General features: G+C 43.2%; 3 protein-coding genes across 4 annotated transcripts in view; 2 read left to right on the forward strand and 1 right to left on the reverse strand.

Annotated features, from left to right (window-relative positions):
• OSBPL8 (oxysterol binding protein like 8) overlaps nt 1-19,806 on the forward strand; it is a 396,216-nt gene that overhangs the window by 176,758 nt on the left and 199,652 nt on the right. The gene's annotated exons all lie outside the window — the stretch shown is intronic.
• On the forward strand, nt 1,328-9,917 carry CSRP2 (cysteine and glycine rich protein 2). 2 transcript variants are annotated; one of them, XM_083858776.1, is made up of 6 exons: nt 1,328-1,396; nt 4,929-5,047; nt 6,962-7,130; nt 8,120-8,252; nt 8,916-9,009; nt 9,606-9,917. In XM_083858776.1, exons 2-6 carry the CDS (start codon nt 4,936-4,938, stop codon nt 9,680-9,682), a joined length of 585 nt encoding a protein of 194 aa, XP_083714902.1. In that variant the 5' UTR covers nt 1,328-1,396; nt 4,929-4,935; the 3' UTR covers nt 9,683-9,917. The 2 variants fall into 2 exon arrangements, with proteins under 2 accessions (XP_083714902.1, XP_083714903.1); XM_083858777.1 differs by lacking the exon at nt 1,328-1,396 and adding an exon at nt 1,557-1,750.
• Nucleotides 11,729-19,806, reverse strand: part of ZDHHC17 (zDHHC palmitoyltransferase 17) — a 68,383-nt gene continuing 60,305 nt past the window's right edge. Inside the window, exons 14-17 of the mRNA XM_083860369.1 lie at nt 18,385-18,468; nt 17,827-17,984; nt 16,919-17,013; nt 11,729-14,868 (exon numbers count right to left, since the gene is read on the reverse strand). Coding sequence (XP_083716495.1) covers nt 14,730-14,868; nt 16,919-17,013; nt 17,827-17,984; nt 18,385-18,468 — 476 coding nt within the window. The 3' untranslated portion in view covers nt 11,729-14,729. The remainder of the gene's footprint in view (nt 14,869-16,918; nt 17,014-17,826; nt 17,985-18,384; nt 18,469-19,806) is intronic.

The following is a 19,806-nucleotide window of genomic DNA, read 5'->3' on the forward strand; positions in this document are numbered from 1 at the left end:
CACAGGCAATTCTTGCAGCAAATGGAGTCAGTCTGCGCTGACTCATACGCCTCTTACTTGTTCGACTTCGAGAGATCCTCTCCCCTCATGCAACCTCCAACTCGACAAACAACAGTTGCTAACACTTCTGCTTCTCCTAGTGCTCACTTCCCTCAAAGCCTGGCATAAAGTTTTTGTTATGAAGCTTGATGTCAGATTCTTGGTCTTGCTCACAGGGAACACCAACTTGTTTCACAGGAACAGATACTGGCTTTGCTAATGGAGCAGGACTCTGAGATGCACATGTATCATGCACACTCTGATCATTCAAAATTCATTAAAAATAAAATTGAAAAGAAAAAGAAAATTAAAAACCGGAAAGCAAAAAAATCTCGGCAAGTTGCAGCTGCCAGCATGCAGGCTACAGTACACGGAAAGAACATTTTAAGGGGAGAGAACAGGTAGCCCTTCTCACTCTCTGACCTGGTGTGGAGGTCATTTTCAGTCATCTCACAGTACGTGTGAAACACAGGCATTTTGGGCGCAGGCTGCCGTCACCCAGCTGTGTGTGCCGACAGCTCCGCGGGATGTTTCACCGCAGCCAGCACACGGCCCATCTCAGTGCACGGCGCCGGGGCAGGAGGGAACAGGGGCTGCCCACACCCGGCTCCTGGGCTTCATTCCTGGGCTCTGTCTCCAGGGCGTGTGAAAAGGCCGTTCCCGGGCTGCCCGGCATTCCTGTGGGCAACGAGGAGGTGATTTGGTACGGGATTAATAACGAGCAGCGGACAAACGCACACCTCCCGCTAGACACGGAGCCCTGTGCACAATCCTGGAACCGACGGGGCCAGAGCGCGACGGCCCCGGAGACTGGGAGATGGGGACACCTACAGAAAACAGCTGGAGCCTGGGGCGGTTTTCTCCAGCCTGCTGTAGACAGCCCTGATTGCGGGGCTTTTGTGAAAACTATTAAGGCCCCTCCTAATCAGTCCCCGCGGGAGCGGCGGTTCAGCGGAGGGCCCGAGTCCCCCGGGCCGGCACTGGCTCCTGCTCCTGCCTGAGCCCGCTCCTCACGTCCCGCCAAACACCATTCCCGCATCCCTGCCCTGTGCTCCGGGGAAACACGGGCACGGAGCCTACGAGAATGCCAAGCAAAAACCCTAACACTGGGTAAAAGCACAAGCCGAGGTTCCGCGGTCCGAGGCCGCAGCGGGGACATTCACCGCCCCCGGGACAGGCCGGCCCGGCCGTGAGGGCCCCGCGCCAGGAGCGGGGCTGGGCCCGGCCCCTCACGGCCCCGCCCCGCCCCTTTAAGGCGCCGCGAGGCCGCGCCGCGCTGAGAGCCGAGCCGAGCCGAGCCGAGCCGAGCCGAGCCGAGCCGAGCCGAGCCGAGCCGAGCCGAGCCGAGCCGAGCCCGGTGAGTGCCGGGGACGGGGGGATGGACCGGACCGGACCGGACCTGGGCGCGGGCAGGGTCAGGGTCAGGGCGGCGCTCCGGGGCCGGGGTGGCGGGGCGGTGCGAGCGGTGCTCACTCGCTGCTGCTGTTGGGCTGCTCTGGGGATGGAGCCACGGGCCGCCCAGAGAGCCATCCAGGATAACCGGATAGCCTGGAATTCCCGTGTGCCTGCCCTGCGGCTGGCCCCGGTCCCTTGGGTCAGAGCTGCCGCTAACACACGGGCCGGGAAGGACTCGGGGCTCGTCCCGGGGATGCCGTGCCGGGTACAAGGGCCGCCGTCAGGCCGCAGCCGACAGCCGGAATTGGTGCTGGCGGTGAGATCACCTGGATGTTTAATCGCTGCTTTCCAGTCCCCAGGGGCCCGCATGCCCTGGGCAGAGTGCCGAGGGAGCGGGGCTGGCGCTGGACCTGCCCTGGCCGTGGGGAGCCGCGGCTGCGGGCGCTGTGCCGGGCAGGGCTGCGGACACCGGCCCCGGGCGCCTCGGGCACCGCTGCCGGGGCAGCTCCTGCTCCTCAGTAACGGAGGAACTATTGCCGTTCTCCCCACCGAGCCGCCCTGGGAACGCCATGGGGAGCGTAAATGGAAATACCTTCTCTGCAAGAGAATACCTTGAAGTACCGACTTCCGTTCCTTCTTGCTTTTCGTTTAATGAACTCGCAAAGCTCTTATCAGAAGTTTAGAGTTAGCCAATGGTTGTCGGGTCGTCTGGTATTTTGTCTCTCTCGGGAAGAAAGGGTGGAGCTGCACCCGGTGTTGCCCAATATTGTGTGTGAAACCTGGGGCAAAGCTGGGGAAACCTGATTCAGGTCCTCAGCTCTAGTGTGCATGAAAACTAAATTACTCTTTGCTAACAAAATGATTAAAATAACGTAGACTCATGTAAATGCACAAAAGAGCACGAGGTGTGGTGGTGATGAGAGGAAAAGACAGAAGTAGTTCTTGTACCAAATACCATTTACATTTTGGAAAGCACACAGAGTCACAGAGTGGAAAGGAATCTCTTTTTTTTTTTTTTTTTTTTTTTTTTTTTTTTTTTTTTTTTTTTTTTTTTTTCCAGTCCACGCATTCCTTTTCCAAAGCATTGTGCAGCGTATATTCTCCTTAGCTAAGGACGCTCTTTGCTGTGATTGATGTCAGCTGCTGTGCGGTAGCACAGCCAAGCACTTGAATAAAAGAAATGGAATCTTGGTTTTTAGACTGTACGGTTCTGCCAAGAATGACAAAAGCAAAGTGGGAAATGTCATAAAACTAATTTTATGAGCTAGGTCTGGGTATTAGTGCTAAACCATGGAGCAGTAATGATGCTAATCCCATGGAAGTATTAAACAAAGAGCTGTCTCAGTAATTGGTGTCAGTGTGCAAATGGCACTGCTCAGCCACTCTGGGGAAGTTTCTTAAGCTGTTGCTTAGGAATGTACCTAAGGTGCCCCAATTTAATCTTCAAACTAATCTTATTTTCCCACATGCCACGTATGGCTGTCTGCTTGTCTTGGACAAAGGTCTTGTAGCAGCCACCTGGCAGCATGTCTTACTTAGGAACCACACATCTTGTGTCCCTAAAACTGCTGAATGCTGCTTATTGCTCCTGGGGCAGGAGGCTTGTTTTACCAAGCAAGATGGATCACGTAATTCAGGCTTAGCCAAAATTGCTGCTCTGATTTGTGAGTCTGCTCTACCCTGGGGTGCGAGGTGCCTCGCTCTGCGCTGAGGCCTGCCCCACATGTTGGGAGAAGAGCCCCTTAGAGAAAAGAGCTCTTGAAGCAAAGTGCTCCTGTCTGGCTTCCTGTAGTGGCACTTCCAGTTCCACTCTATTGATGAGAGAGGCAACTGGAGATGGGTAGTCCTCTGCTTCTGGCTCAGAGGGATGAGTGCAAAGTTAACTGAAGGCAGCGGGCTGTGGGCTTTGTGTGGGGATGCTGTTGTGTGTATCTTCTCCTTGGCAGGCCTAGGAGAGCTGCTCAGGGTGACTGAAGGTGAGTTTTGCAGAGAAAAGTCAGAAGCTCCCAAGAAATTCCTTCCCAGCCTCCCTCCCTGATAGTTGACCTGTGGGAGCTCTGCAGGGAGGGAATGCTCTTGCTGGTGGGGTAGGGTGGCAGGAAGTGCCCTCTGGGCTTCCAGTGGGCAAACCATGGTCCTTGCCCAAAAACCCTGTGTGAAATGAGCATCAGTAAGGAGCACTGGGAGTGATGGGTGCTGAGCAGCTCTGCTGGGTTAAGCTCATGGAGGCAGTAGCCCTGTCTGCCTGCTGCTGTTGGCGTGTGCTGGTGAGAGGTGGTGGCACTGAGCTGCAGGAGAGCAAACCAGCATTAAACAGCAGTCACAAGCCAAGGGCTGTTCAGGGCTAACAGCTGTGTTAGCTCATGGTGGTGGGGGCTGGAGGAAAGCCCCAGAAATATCAAAGGTGATGGGCAGGGCTCTGCTTTGGAACTTCAACCCCCAACCGTTAATGGGAGGAGCTCCTTGTCGAGCTGGGGGGGATCTGCTGGTGGTGGTGACAGGGAGTGCAGGGGAGCTCGGGATCAGCTTGAGACAGGCACTGCTTCTGGCTTAATGTAAGAGACTGTTCTTTTCCAAGGCTGCAGGTTGACACAATGGGTGAGATGTCCGTCCCCATAGTTTTCTGTGTGTCCGTTGCAAGTAATGCAGGAGAGGGAATTTCACTTCCTTTTAAATCAGCTGCGGCTACTTGAGCAGTTGAGTTTGGTTGATATACCTGCCTGTAAAGGTGCAGTTCATATAACAAGGGTGGAGTCCCTGGAAAATAATCCCCCTTAAATTACTTTGAAGTGTAATGTGATCTCAAAGGAGTTCAGAACATTCCTACAACCCTAATAAGTGTTTTTCCGGTGAACTTTGGCTTGTACCAGATCCCAAATTGTAGTGGTGTGGGTAGAAAAAGACACCTCAGCACCAAATGACAGGCCCTGCAGTAAAACAAAATGCCGTTGTTGGCACAATTGGTTTGCTTCTATCAGAGAAGAGGCCCAGCATAAATGAAGCATAGAAACTGAAATTATATCCATCTGGGGGGGCATTTGTTCCAGGTACAGTAAAGCTCTTGTGCATGAAACTGTAATTTGTGCATATCCAATTTATGTAACTTTCAAAATCCCCAGACAGGGACAGAGGACATGGCTCACGAAGACTGAGTCTGTTTTTCTTGCTGTTCAGCAGCAGTGGTCTCTGTTCCCCTTGCCAGTTTGTCTGCTTTTACAAATAGCCATAGAGAGCCTGCCTAAGCCTTTAAGTCTGGTCTGGCATCTGAAGAGCTGGGAAATTGAACTGGTCCCAAAAACTTCTCACGCAGTGGAAGGTCATGTTTTTAAACAGTTGATGAAATTGCGGGGTTGTGCTCTGATGCCACATAACCTTCACAGATCTGATTTAAAGGAGCCTGTAACCCCAGCTGTCCTGGGGCCAGGGTGGTGGAGGACACTGTTTAACAAACATCTCCCCTTTCCTTTTCCCCTCCTGCCTGGCTGGGCACACAGAACCGCCATGCCGAACTGGGGAGGTGGCAACAAATGTGGTGCCTGTGGCCGCACCGTCTACCACGCCGAGGAGGTGCAGTGTGACGGGAGGAGCTTCCACCGGTGCTGCTTCCTCTGCAGTAAGTATTCTCCTCCAGAATCTCTCCTGGCAGAGATGTGGGGGTCACAGCAGCACGGGGCTGATCCACAGGAGGTGTCCCAGACCTGTGATGCACTGGGGATGGCAGTGGCCAGAGGTGACTTTGTCCGTCGTGTGTTGGGGTCGATTCCTGCTTCCCCATGTGCTTCCTGGGCTCGGCAGTCCTGAGGGGAGAGCTCACCTTCTGGAGAGGTTTTATCATATCAGGGGTGGGATGTACGTCTCAGAGCAGAGCACATCCATTTGCACTCTTGCCAACCTTTTACTCAGGAGTCTGAGGGATCCTGAGGTTGGAAACCTGGCTTAAGTGTTGCTCATGCAGAGCAGGAAGCCCAGTGGCAGAGCCTTGTTTGCACTGATGTGAGCTCGGCTGGGCTGCTCCCCGTAGTCCTGGGGCTGGCAGAAGCTGAAGGAACAGTTATGGAAGTGCTGCCCTGAAGTGCTGTGCAGACCAGGACAGCAGTGCGCACGAGCACAGCCGAGTTGTTGATGCGTTACTACAGCCAAAAGCCTAAACTTTCTTGGCACAGGGGCCTGTGGTTTATTTCAGATGAAAGGAGTCCAAAGCATTATTTTCCAGTCCAACCAACAAGCCCAGTGAGGCATTGAAAATCGCTTTCTCTGCTGAAAATACCTCTGCTTAGATGAAGGGAACAAAGGGTCACTGTGAATCAGAGGCTCCCACTTTGCAAGCAGACAGCCTCTCTGTCTGAATCAGAGAATTTTACCTTACTGCAAACATGAGGTACTGTTTTGCCCCACTTGTTGGTGATTAATACTTACAGGCAGAGCTAGGGTTTAGTCTTCTTACATTGGCTGCAGTTACATCTGGGCCCCTCAAACAAGTTTGCTGTTAAGTCTGCTGCCTAACCTTGGTGTGCTGTGCTCGCCTTGAGAGCCTTGGCACACCTACGCTCCTTTCCTTGAGCTCTACAGTGGTCACAAAAAAAAGATTAGATGCCTTCAGCTGCCTCATTTTCAGCCTTTTATGGGAGTTACTATTAAAAGAGACCTGGAACTTAGAGTCAAACAATGGATCTAGTGTGTCTGAATACATGGTTTTCCTTATTGCATACTTCTGTTGGGGTTAAAGTCCATAGATTTAACAAACATGCATTAATTGATTTACTTATTGGATATTAGTGTCTTATAAAAAGAACCTTGGGCTAATGATTGCCTAAGCAAAAGTCACCCAGTGTTTTGAAGACATTAAAATCTTTAAACAAAAAAATCATGAGCCCATGTCTTTTTTTTCTGCCCAAATTCTTTTTCATGGGCATAATGTTGATGCAGATGGAAAGAGTGTGCCAGTTGGCATACAAAAGGACGTTTAAGAAGGAAATAATTCTCCCTTCTACTGTAACCTTGAGTAGAGGGCTTGCATTGTGCTGGAGGACAGTGTAGGAATGCCGGAAAGGCACAGCCCCTCCGGTGACAGCTGTGAACCAGCCCCAGCTCTGGCCTGGAGCAGTACTGAGGTGGGGGGCAGGGGGGAACTTTGTAGGTTTGTTTTTTTTCCCAGCCCCATCCTGGCCAAAAGGGCAGGACAGGGGCACTTCTGTAGTGATAGGCTTTTGCTTCATGCTGTATGGCATCTGTCAAGGGAAACTGCTGACTGCCCTCTCTGGGTTTCTGAGCAGCCTCATTCATCAAACCCCAGCAAGTTTCCAGGCTTTAAATGTCACGGTCATGAAGAGGTGGGAGGGAATAGAGCCCATAATTCACAAATTCAAACAGCAACTTGCTCCCTCAAATCTCTGGTGGTCCCACAGCCTAATGGGAAGAATTTTGGACAGAGAAACCCATAACATCACTTCTCACTTGATTTTTGGCTTAGTATGTGTGCTGATGGAAATAGTCCTTAAGGCAGTTTAACTTTTTTTTTTACCTCCAGTGGTCTGCCGGAAAAACTTGGACAGCACAACTGTAGCAATTCATGATGCTGAAGTTTACTGCAAATCCTGCTATGGGAAAAAGTATGGCCCAAAAGGTTATGGATATGGCCAAGGGGCAGGCACGCTGAACATGGACAGGGGAGAGAGACTAGGCATCAAGCCTGAGAGGTGAGTGAACTGAGTTGGGGGGGTACATGGCCCTTGTCCTTCAGTATTGTTTTCAGAGGAGTCTTTTGTTTATGTTCATGTTTGGAATAGAAATGCTGCAAAATACCTCATCTAGCTGAATGCAGGGCATTGAACCTGCATTGCACAAAGCTCCCACTGATGACTACATGAGTCGGGACAGTAGAAACAGGAGTTGGTGAGAGCAGGGACACACTCATCCTATGAATGAGCTGTAGGGCACAGCGGAAGCAGTTCTTCCAATGAGAGGCTTAGGAGCTGCTGATGGCATTGCATGAGCTCACAGAGGTGACTGTGGGTCTCACATTGCACTCCTAAATAAGCTGGAAATGGCAATATTCAACAGGTTCTTGCAGGGATGGATTTGGACAGCTGAGAATCTGGGGCTACAAGCAGATTTAATTTTTAATAGCAAATGAAGAACCATTTCTGTTTAATTATAGCCAAAGCCAAAAGTCACATGAAATAGTAAACATTCCTAGTCTGATTAAGTTCTTGTTGTAAAGCAAAGCATGTGGAAAGAAGCTGAGGTAGGTCTCACAACTTGCTTCATGCAAGTTCCCGAATTACTGCTTAATGTTTATATGATGTATGCTCTCCAGCCAGGTTCAGTGATCCATTCAGGTTCCCGATTATAGTAAGTGGACAGGAACTTAACGGAATTATTTGTAGCTTACTATCTGCAAAATCCATGTCCTGATAGAGTTTAGCTCTTCTAAGTGAAAAGGGGAAGGCTCCTCAGGAAATGAGCCTTTACAGTAGCTTCTCTTTAGCCTGTAAGGCATGGCCTTTCTCTCTTTGTTGTTGTGGCTTTTTTTTTCCTACCATGTGTAATTGGATAGCCTTCTTCAGATTTGCAGCAGTACTGTATTCTGTACCATGTGCTGGATGCTGGTCTGTTCATGTTGCTAAGCAGAGCAAGAGATCATTTAGTAAAAGAGTGGAGAAAACAAATATCCTGTTTCTTTCAGCACACCTTCTCCTCACCGGCCCACCACAAATCCGAACCCTTCCAAGTTTGCTCAGAAGTTTGGAGGGACAGAGAAATGCTCTAGGTGTGGTGATTCTGTTTATGCAGCAGAGAAAGTAATAGGAGCTGGAAAGGTAAGGAGATGCATGTGTTGTTTTGTACCTGCAATGTGGACTTTAAATTGAGCAAGGTGTGTTATGTTGGTCCCAGCAGGGAACCAACTGCAGGGCAATTACCTTAAAATTGCATTTCTTTGCACTGGAAATAGTCAAATCAATCAACTTAATTGAAAAAGAAGCACTTGAAATGCAGGGTGATGAGTGATCACCTTAGATTTGAGAGGTGAAGATTTAATATTGTTCATGCTAGAGACTTGAAGCAGACTACAGAAGCCCCTCTCACCTAGAAGAGGAAACAATCTTGAGGTGTGCAGCTTGTGAGGGAGGCTGAGTGCTTCAGCAAAATGGGGATGGTCTCTGAAAATACCATGTGAACCTGCATGTCAGTCTGCCAGCTGTCTGACTCACTCACTGCAGAGAGCCAAGATGTGCTCTGAATTGATCACAGCAAGCCCAGACCTTTCAGAATGCTGCTCTGAGCAGGATGCTGGCTGGAATCTGGGGCTTTGTGCTGCTTACGGAAATGCAGATACTCGTCTGCTACTGATGCACTTCAGCTGGCTTTCACTCACCAGTCTCTAATCAACATTGATGAGATGTCTCCAGTTAACATGTTTTTTACCAACTTGGGCATCCTGTGTATTAATACTGTCTTTTTTTATTTTTTTTTTTCTCTAGCCCTGGCACAAGAACTGCTTCCGATGTGCCAAGTGTGGAAAAAGCCTAGAATCTACAACCCTAACTGAAAAAGAGGGAGAAATCTATTGTAAAGGTGAGAAAAGAAGCAAAGACCATTTGTTTATGGTTCAAGATAATATCTTACAAGGACAAATGGTCAGTATATTGCTGGTATAAGAAACTTTCAGGCTTATGTTCAAATGGAAGTGCTCTGTAAGTCATAGGAATAGAGTAAAAAATGAAATAGGTACTACTGAAGCTGCTGCTGTAGTTGACACCTGCATCAAATAAAACATCACATTCTGAGAAATGCAGCAGCAGCCTTGCTCTGTGCCTGATCAGAGTAAGGAAACAAGCCAGCAAGCATTCTGTTCTGCCTTCCTGAGTGGTTACGGGTATAAACTTGATCCACACAGTGGTTTGATGATCTCAAATGCCTTAACAGATACTAAGTTAGAGAACTGACCTGTGAGTTGCTCTCAGAGTGGGCTGGGAGTTACACAGACCGAACAGTCCTGACTACTGAGTTCAGTCCTGTTATGCAGCTTAACAAAATGTTTTCTAAGCATTGCTTCCCTGGGGGATATTCTAGTGACTAAGGAGAAGCTGATGAGAGGCTTAGCCTAGACAGTGCTGTTCTTAATTAATGTGCCAGAAGACTCAGCTACTGTATGTTCATCTTTCTCACAGGTTGTTATGCGAAGAACTTTGGCCCCAAGGGATTTGGGTATGGCCAAGGAGCAGGTGCCCTTGTTCATGCCCAGTAAGGGGCCTAAAAATGCCTTCCAGCTCTGCTGAGATCCTGCTAGAAGGAACAAGGGAGTTTCCTAAATGTTACTAACTACTGTGAAACAGATACTAGTTACTGTAGTGTACCTTCAGCCCATGATTTTAAAAACAAACACACACACACTGCTTTTTTCCTGCCTTGTATATCACACTGTAACACTTTTAATACTGAGTATATACTCAATAAAGCTTTGCTTGTTGATATACCCTAAATCTAAGTGTTGCCTACTTTGTCAGCAATAAAAGTGATGGGAGTGCTGGGTACTTCAGAGGTGGAAGAACAATGCTTTATAGGCTTAATGCACAGCTCTACTGAAAGCTGACAGTCAGATCTGAATGATTCTCCTCCAGTGTCACACCATCATCTGTGTGTGTGCAAGGCAACGAGCTGCCTGCTGCACAGATGTAATAAATCTTCATCTAGTGCTCTGTATGGTGACACAGCTCTAAAAGGGATAGATAAGGGTGCCTGTTTCTGGCACTCTCTAGTAAATGAAAACCAAATCATTTCCACCGTAATATTCTGGGGGGCTGTGCATGCTTTGATATTGAGATGCTGTTATGCACAGAATTTACTGCACAGGAAGACTCCATTGAGACAGCTGCAGATTAAGAAGTTTGGTTAAAAAGAAAATAGAACTTGGAAACTCTTGTCTGGTTTGGGAAGCAGACTGATACTTTTTTGAGGTAAAAGAACCCTTCACAACACTGAATTTAAAGAAACACATTCAAGACTGGGAATGCTGCAACAAAACATTAAGCAAGTGTGTCAGCACGGTCTAAAGCAGTTTCAAGCAACATCTATGACCGTGGTCTGAGGCAGTGAAGCAGTTCATGCCAAAAGCCTAATTAGAAAAATATGTACTACTCAAAATAATAAACAAAGAGCATTTTGTACAGGTTATAAAGGAACCACGTGGATAGGAGGAAAAACAAGCCAGCTCAAAATGTGACCCCAAGAGTTTGTCCAGTTCACAGAGCAGGAAAGATTAGAGCTGAAAAAGACAACAGTTAAGTCTGAAACAGCACATATCAGGTGGGACTGAGGCAGCAAGCAACAGCACAGCCTAGGAAACCTAGGGGAAAGCTCTCAGTCCTGCTACTCATACCATGGACATTGCTTTCATAGTGAGAAAAACTGATTTTACTAAAAGGCAGCTAATGGGAGGTGCAAGGCACTGAACTCTAATCAAGGTGTAATGAGGGTGCAGAAGGCTGGCTTCTTTCCAAGAAATCCCCAACCCCAGGAACCAGCTTTCAAATCATCAAGACTCCCAAGCACAGCAACTCCTCTGATGGAGCACTGCAAATCTTGGATAGAGATCCTCAGCACAGGTTGAAAGTCTTCCATGGTCCTTTCCCTAACAAGCCAAAGGGTAGCCAGCCTGGACACAGCCTCACCAGAAACACTGCTGGGGAAAGGGGAGAAAACACACACCACCACAAATTCTCAATGTCAAACCAAGATGCAGTATAAAACACTTCTTTCTTCCCTTTAGATGTGTACTTTAATAAATATTGCTGGCTATAAATATCCTGATTAAATTCCAACTTGGATTGTTACCTTATTTCTACTCAAATTCTAACCTTTGGCATGAACCAGAAGAGCCAAGGTAGTCTATCTCCTGCAAAGTGCCACCCAGAAGCAAACATCTTGGTGACACATCTTAGCCCTGTGTAGATGTCTGGCTGACCCTCAGAATACCTCAAGTGTCATTATGTAAGTATATTAGGCCACATGAAATATTCCCTAGATGGAGTTCTCCCCTAAGAAATTGTTTACCGTGCCAGCATGATTCACTCAAAAGACAAGAATATTTTAATTAGTGAATGCTAACTTTAATTGGTAGTGCAAAGGTGTAATTTACCACAACAGTGTAGTAACTCACAGGATTTCACATCTGTACAGATTTGGGTGCATGCCATCTGTAAGACAGCTGTAGATCTTTCCAGAAAGGCTTCTGAAACTGGACAGAAACTACACTGTATGAAATCACACCCCAAGTCAATAGAAACACTGCATCTAAGAGTCAATATTTATTTGATTAATAACTTACAAAATTTAACAGATTTAATTTATGTAAGGAGAGCTAGTTTATTAAACATTTTACAGATTTTTTTTTTGTTCACAATGTAATACACATCAAGATCTCGACAGTATTAAAATAATACTTGGCACAGTTATAAATAATATACAAAAAAATCCACAGCTTAAAATGTAGTGATGCTGTTTTACACATTAATTGAAAAAAAAATCTGGTGGACATCAAAGAATACAAAAACCTGCAAAGAAACAGCACATGTTTAGGGCCAAGACAAAATTCCTATTTATTCTACCTATGTCAGATTACATTGGTCTGATCTGCTGTTGGTCTGGATCAGCTTAAGTTTCAGAAGCAATGCAGTTTTGGTTCAACAAGTAAATTTTAGGTTTGATAACTTGACAGAAAAATGCTGCATAGTTGGCTCCCCCCTGCTTGCTTTATGATTTCGCATCAACAATTCAGTGTTACTCAAGTTACATTTTGCACTGGAAACTTCATACATCCCACATCCATATATGCATGTTAATTTTCACAACTACTTACTATTGCTCAGATTCTGCAGGTCTCAACAAATCTGTCACCAGAGAGCTACTGACATGTAAATAGTGTGGAACTTGCTATGTGCTACCAAGGATCAGCTCTTCTTTTGCAAACATTTTTGACATGGAGTGCATGATGCAATTCATGGCAGTTAATGCTACTGGGCAAATATGACCAAAACTTGCATCATGCACTGAACTGCTCTTCTAGTGGCTGGCTGATATTTATTAAAGTGTATTGAAGCTCCTCAAGTCAAACGACCCCCAACTAAAATGTGAAAAAAGAAATGAATGAACAAATATGCAAAACATCACTGGTGATTAAAATAAACCATAGTGTAAAGATTTCATGCTTTTTCTGATTAGAAAAAAATTAATAATCAAAGTAAACTGTTTTCACAGAAATAGAGCATGTTTTTGTTAGGATTATAAATTTTGTCTGACAACAGTAGCCAAAGCTTCTTGCCACCCCTATACCCAAACCCCTCTTATAAAAAGTGTCCAAGACAACGTTGATTTTTCCAGTATTAAACATTCAAGGACTCTAATGCTGCACTTCTGTAAATCCTGATATCTGGTACTTGCAAACTAAGTGCGTGTCTTGAGATCAATGAACAACTACAAAAAAAATGTTTACTTGCAAATACTGAACATCAACTATTTACAGTTTCACTGCTCCTCTTACTAAGGCAAGGGCTGGGAATACCACTAGATTGCTTTATTACCTGTAATCTGCGTGTTACAGAAAACGCTAATTTTGCCAAGCATCAAACATGCAGTGAATTTGCAGGGCATAATGCCTATTAACAGCAATATTTAACATCACTAAAAGCTCATTAGATATCTTCCTACACTTTTTTGGTTGAATAAAATGAAAATGAGCAGCTTTAAATACACTAAACACACACTCACAGAGAAAAAACTATTTGATAAATTATTTATATACAGATACACATTCTTTACACTGGTCTCAGACATCTGCTTTCAGGTCCCTCCCCAAACTCCCCTCACAGGTTCCTCGAACCACAGGGTTGCTACAGCACTTAGAAGAGAACTAAACTGATTCTCAGTCTCTCTGTAAACAATAGTTAAGGAAGCAGTGAACAATTCACTATGAGTGTATGAAAACACCATAACAAAAATCAGTGCATCACATTCAAGAAAAGCCCCTTTGGAATGCAATTTCAGATCATTCCTTACCTTCCAAACACATCTGTAGCATGAGAACTTAAAAACAGAAATTAAGGGCGATTTCCACGTGCCAATTACACCATCTTCTTCAAAACACTGCTCTGCATTTTCTGTGCGCACGTGCTGTTATGGGGATTCTTAATTTTTTGTTTTTGTTAAAGTCTGGGTTTCATAATTTCACATCCAAATGAAATAAGCACTTCAGGCAACTTTGGGTTCTTCTGCAATTGCATTCAATTTAAAATCATCTTCTCTTTTTATAACTGAGACGTTTGCTTTCACATCTGTGGCATCCCCCCCATGTAATTTCTCTTCCAACGTGTCTCCAAATACGCTACACGGTACTGTATTTGCGACCAAACCTAATACTAAAACATTGCTAGTCTGCAAGTTGCTTATACAATTACTTCAAAGATAATTATTTTTCCCCACATTTTTTCCCTGAACATTATATACTGTAAACTAATTTTACAGGTGTATCATGCATTTAAGCAGGGCTTTAACTCTGACAGAAAACTTCCCTTATTGGCGCAGTTGTTTATTTCAGACTACATTATTTCAGAACAGGGTTATTACAAGTATTTAGTTGTACCACTAACTGGTGGCAAAAACAATCACCAAAAAACGTGGGCAACATAGTTGTACTCAACATTACCTGACGTGCCCTACTGCTATAACTTAACATGTTACAGGGGATCCCCACCATAGGATGTTTAAACAGTACTGAAAAGCACATTTTCCAATGTACATCTTACTACAGAAAATCGGTATTAAAAAAATCACATTACAAGAACCACAACAAAGCGATCAGTGAACTCTGTATCATGAAATTTAGTTTTATATTCTAGATTCTCATTTCAGTGGAATTATTGATATTGGGATACAAATTTGTATGCTCAGCACAATATAACTACTTATGTCAATACTTCAATAATCTCATGCTCCATTGTGAAAGACCTTAAATAAAAAACCCGATAACAAATACTGTGAATATGTTGTCATGAATAATTCTCATGTTAAGAACTGTTAAAATCCCTTTTTGATCTTCCTCCTCTTCCTTATCAGGTTTGGCAGTTTATTCTGTCCATTTTTACTTTTGTTAATAAAACTCTGATGAAGAGAAGGTACCTTTATGATTCATCATCAGCCCTACACATAGCATGCTACTCTTCAAGGGATGCGGAGTCGAGAGAGAGAGAAAAATTTTCAGGCACCACTCAGTATGATATGCTCACAGGATGAAGGTGGTGCTACACTAGCTGGTAGCCTGATCCTGAAGTTTGGTCGTATTCTATTGTATACTGCCTTGTCCAGTCCACAATAACAGGCCGAAAAAGACCACAGCATCTGAATTCAAAGAAGTCTATAATGTTCCTTATACATCCATGGCTAAAACAAAAGAAAAACACATGTTAGCAAGCAGTATCATAGCTCATTTAACAAAGTACATCATCTTTTGCCTACCTACAAATTTGATTCTTCACCCTTAAAGTTTCTAAATTCAGAAAACCAACTCTGTTCAAAATTATTCTTGTACTTGATCAGCAAGCTGATGAGCAAATTCTGAAATAAGAAGTGGTCACCAGACTGGAGAATGTTGGATCCTTGGGCATAATCAAGACATCAACATTTTTCCACTATCTACCAAAATATGTTTTTAGCAGTCCACCACCATGTAGCACAACCTAGTAGTTCAGATCCTGTTCTAAGAGGACAGTTGCATTGTATAGATAGATGCAAAACAAAGTGGCATGAAGTGAATGTCTTCCTTGAATAATTTCCATATTTATTGATATCTGTTTCTGCACACATAATGCCTCACCAGCTGCAGGTCTAGGACCAACTAGGTCCTGTTACAACACAAAATTAAGAAAGCATTATCTGAATTAAATGAACTATTCAAGCACTTTCTGTGGCTGAATCAATCAACTGTCAAATATTTAAGGAACCTACATAAGAACTCCCATCATGCTGGGGATTTTAAACTTAATTAGACATGGGCTGAATAGATTACAGTTTTCTGGAAGAGAAGCTCATGTAATGATGTATGTGAGAGCAGGTCTAAGCAAAAAGGAAATTAAACTATTTGCTGTCAATGCTTCATGTGACAGGTGATGCTAAGTCAGTTATTTCAGACAGCTGGTGTTATTTTCAGGCATAATTTTTATAATAGCAGCTATTTCAGTTAAAATGATTTGTGAATGTGACAGTAATTTTGGATCAAACAAGCACTTTTTTCCTATATTGTGCACCACCCTGTGTTTTCCAGGCAAAGTAATTATCTGGTTTCATTGCAATTCTAATCTGTAGGAACACTGCAACTACACAGAGATGCTTGTCTGCTTCTCACTAAAAGTTTTGTATGAAGAGGTATTAAAAAAAGACCACACAAATTTTTAGCACAGAAATCCATCTGCTACAAAACAGAAACATGGAATGGGCAAGGTTGAAAGGGACCACAGTGGGTCCCTGGTTCAACCAGGGTCATCCTAGAGCACACTGCACAGGATTGTGTGAATTCATGCTGACTGCTCCTGACCACAATTCCCATTTCCTATCTCCTTTACCCTGTGTGGCACCACAGAGTAGAGCAGCAGCTCCCACAGGAGACACAGCATGTGCAGCAGGATGAGATGTGCTTTTTTCTTTTTCCAGCTGTTTGTAACATGCTCTCAATCTATCAATATACCAGCTTTATGCCTTCATTTATGTCCTGTTTTGGCTCCACAAGCTGCTCCATGACCCTGTATTCCTATCTCAGTGCTATTTCATCTCTGAGCCCCCATCTTTCATCTTGCATCCTCATCACTACAGGAACAAGAATCCCAACCTACCGTTTTACACACTGATGCCCAAAGACTGTATTGCAACAGCTTGCTCTCACCCATGCAACACCCACTTCAGTTCCTGGGGCATTCCCTGCTCCCTTCCCCACAAATAGCTTTGGCCATGCTCTTCCTCATGAATAGGAAGAAAGTGAAGCCTCTTTTCTCACAGTAGAGAGAAAGGGGAGTTACTGCAAATTTTTGAATTGAATTTGAAGAGCAAATTCAACAGCACACTAAGTCTCACTCAGGAGAAAGTGCCCAATATGGAAATGAATGCCCAGGTCAACACAGACATGCTGTGTAAGGCACTACCTCTGGTTTGAGTATCTGCTTTATAAAGAGGATATTTATTTCCCCATCAACTCTACAGTGAAATACAACCACTGCTGGAAAGCGTTCTTTTCTGTGTTTATGCACCCTACACTATAAAACATTAATCACTTCCTCAAACTGGATAGAATGTGTGACTGTGAAAATAGCTGACAAGATTTCTCTCCAAGTAGAGAAAATACTCTGGAGGTATTTAGGTGTGTTCTGTTTCAATGAGCAACATGATTCAAATATATGCAAGGCTACACAAATAAGAAATCTGTATATGCTTCAAAACTTACTTGAATGGGCTTTCAATAGACGTGGTTGTAACTTTAAAGTGCTTGTATCTTCTTGCATTCATCCTTTCATTTGTTGTGATACCCAAGCAAGATATCTTAAGACAGGAAGAATAAGTAATTTAACTCACATAAAAACACACAGCCAAGTACTGCACAAGAGAGACTGCAAAAGACCAAATGTACTGGTTTAAAGTCCTTCTTTTGACAAATGAGTTCCTGACTGGGGAAATTATCAGGAGCAAACATAAACTGTAAGATTTTGAAATTTATATATGTTCTAAGTAACGAATATTGTAAAAACTGAGGAGAAAACTTAAACTTACTGAAAAGTTTTACCCAAGATTTAGAGGATAATTTCTATTTCCAGGAAATCTTTCTGGAAAGATTAAGTCTCATGGCTCATTAATGACAAGTCATACTTCAAGGCTTTTCAGTATGACTTTTCTTTCCTTAGAAATGATAAAGAAAACTTGGGTTTGGTCAGATCAGAGTACAATAATATGGCCTCAACTCTGAAGCAACGTAAGAAATTACTGCATCCTCTCTCAAGCCACCACTCCTTTTCTGTTAAAAACATACAGCTTTATTATAAGTTGGCCCCACAGCTGTATTAGTCTCTATTGCCTTTTTCTGGTCTGTTTTACCTTTTTGTCATTCTGAGAATGGGAAGCAGGAGGTAGGGATTTTAATCTCTCCCACCAAAAAAAAAAAAAAAAAAAAAAAAAAAAAAAAGTGAATTAGAACTGAATGATGCCTAATACTGAGAGACAGCAGATGCTTGCCAGCAAGGCTGAGAGATAAAACACTCGGTCTAGCACAACGAACATGAAAATTTAAATGACAGAACTATTTGATATTCTTATATCACTCCCAAGACACATAATTATGAATGAAGTGCTTTTCCATACCTGATACATCTGACACATGAGTAACACAGCCACCCACATGAAGTGAAACACACTGTTTAGAAACATCCAAAACATCCACGGAGAACAGGTAGCAATCTGTGTAACATAGGTCCAAAATCCATCCTTTGTGTAACTTGTCTCACAGTGGAAACCCCAGTCTAGAGAAAAAAAAAAAAAAAAAGAAGAAAAGTCAAAAAATATATGGAAGATTTAAGGTATGTTTATTGTACAGCAATATATAATGACCACATTAGAATGTGTTAAATAAGAAAATGACAAGTGTCAGAAGAGCTTTACTTGCTCTCTCTTCCCTTTCCCAACTCCTTGGACACATGACATACGCACATACTTGTCTGTGAAGAAAGAAAAGATCTAGGACAAGAAAAACATCATCTTCTAAATTAAAATACTCAATATAGTCAAATATTAATGTGTAGTTAAATTTCAGGATAAAAATACCCAAAACTCTGATAAGGCAAACATCTATAAAAATTCATACAAGGAGATCAAAGTTATTTTAAAATAATTTTAAAAAGACAAAAAATCACATTTACTCACAAGAGATACATCCATAGATCATCCAGCAGATCATAAAAAGCAGGAAGAATAGGTATCCCATAAAATAGCGATGGTTCCCTGCTCCTAAAGTTGCACAACAGGGACCAAATTACTACACTTTCAGCAGCAGAAAGACAACATTACACCAGAAAGTTTAATTGTTTGCTTAGAAGTACTGCTTATTATTGTACATAGAAACATTACTCTGCAATATTAAGCCAATATAACTTCAAGACAGTGAAATTAGCTGCTTTACTTATGTCTTTCCTTTTAATTCTCAGACACAAAGCAACTTTTAATTTTTTGTCATGTTGCAACTACAAATGGCTAATTTATTTGTAATCTCTTTCATGAACTAATAAAATTACTGATAGACAAAATTTAGAGCAATATTGGTGACAGCTGTTGCAGAGCCCTTAACAGCCAGGAATTACACGAGTATTTTTTAAAAGCCACTGAAAAACCATCAAACTGCAGATTTCACTTTTTAAAAGTAACAGAAATACGAACAAATATACAACCTTCCTTGATAATCAGCTAACTCAGATCTTATGTTTGGATACTTGATGAAGACTGCTAAAAATAAAACATCTAGTAAAACTTGTAAAACAAATACCTGTAACTGAACAGACAAGGCCTAAGAACCTAGCCATAACAATGAATGGGATAGAAACAACTCTGCTTTAGACAAAATTCTAATGCAAGAAAATTAAGTTACTAAAAGACTGATCTATTTTTAATATAACTAGAGCTAAAAATACACCTCTTATGAAAGTACATCATAATTCTGGAGTACTCAGCCTTTCTTCTGTTTGTAAAATATGTCCAGTGTTGCAACTTTCCAACAGCTCCAGGCTGTAAACTAAACCCACAGAGATGATAATGGGCTACAAAAATTTGGCTGTCATCATTTACCAGCACAGCATTTACTTCTTTATTATGTCAAATTTTTTCCCTGCTAAAACAAGAGCATCCTCTGGAGGCAGAAAATAATCAAGTGCTTTTAGCAAGTGAGCTGAAAGACTGTATAAATAAAAGATGACGAAAAACATACATATAACACAAGCTAGACTAAACATAAGACACTTCCTTGAAAATCAAACAATTTCCTGAAAACACAAAATTATGTTGTAATATTGCCTTCAATCACCTAAGGGCATATGAGAAAGTGTTGGGAATGTCCCTAAGGTATCACTGTCATTTGCATTCTAAATTTTAGAACTGTTAAGTTTCATAAAAGACATTCTATAAGAACAGAGAAGTTAAACAGTGGCCTAGAAGTCCATCTGAGAGGCATCTGATGGGATGCTTCTTTCAGCAATATCTTTAATATGCTAAACCAAATTTTGCCTAACAGGAAATCCATACATGTGAGGTAAAAATATGGGTGTAGCATTTAAAACTGTAAATGAAATAGTACTA

This window comes from Zosterops lateralis (assembly GCF_965231275.1).
Source record: "Zosterops lateralis genome assembly, chromosome: 4".
NCBI lineage: Eukaryota > Metazoa > Chordata > Aves > Passeriformes > Zosteropidae > Zosterops > Zosterops lateralis.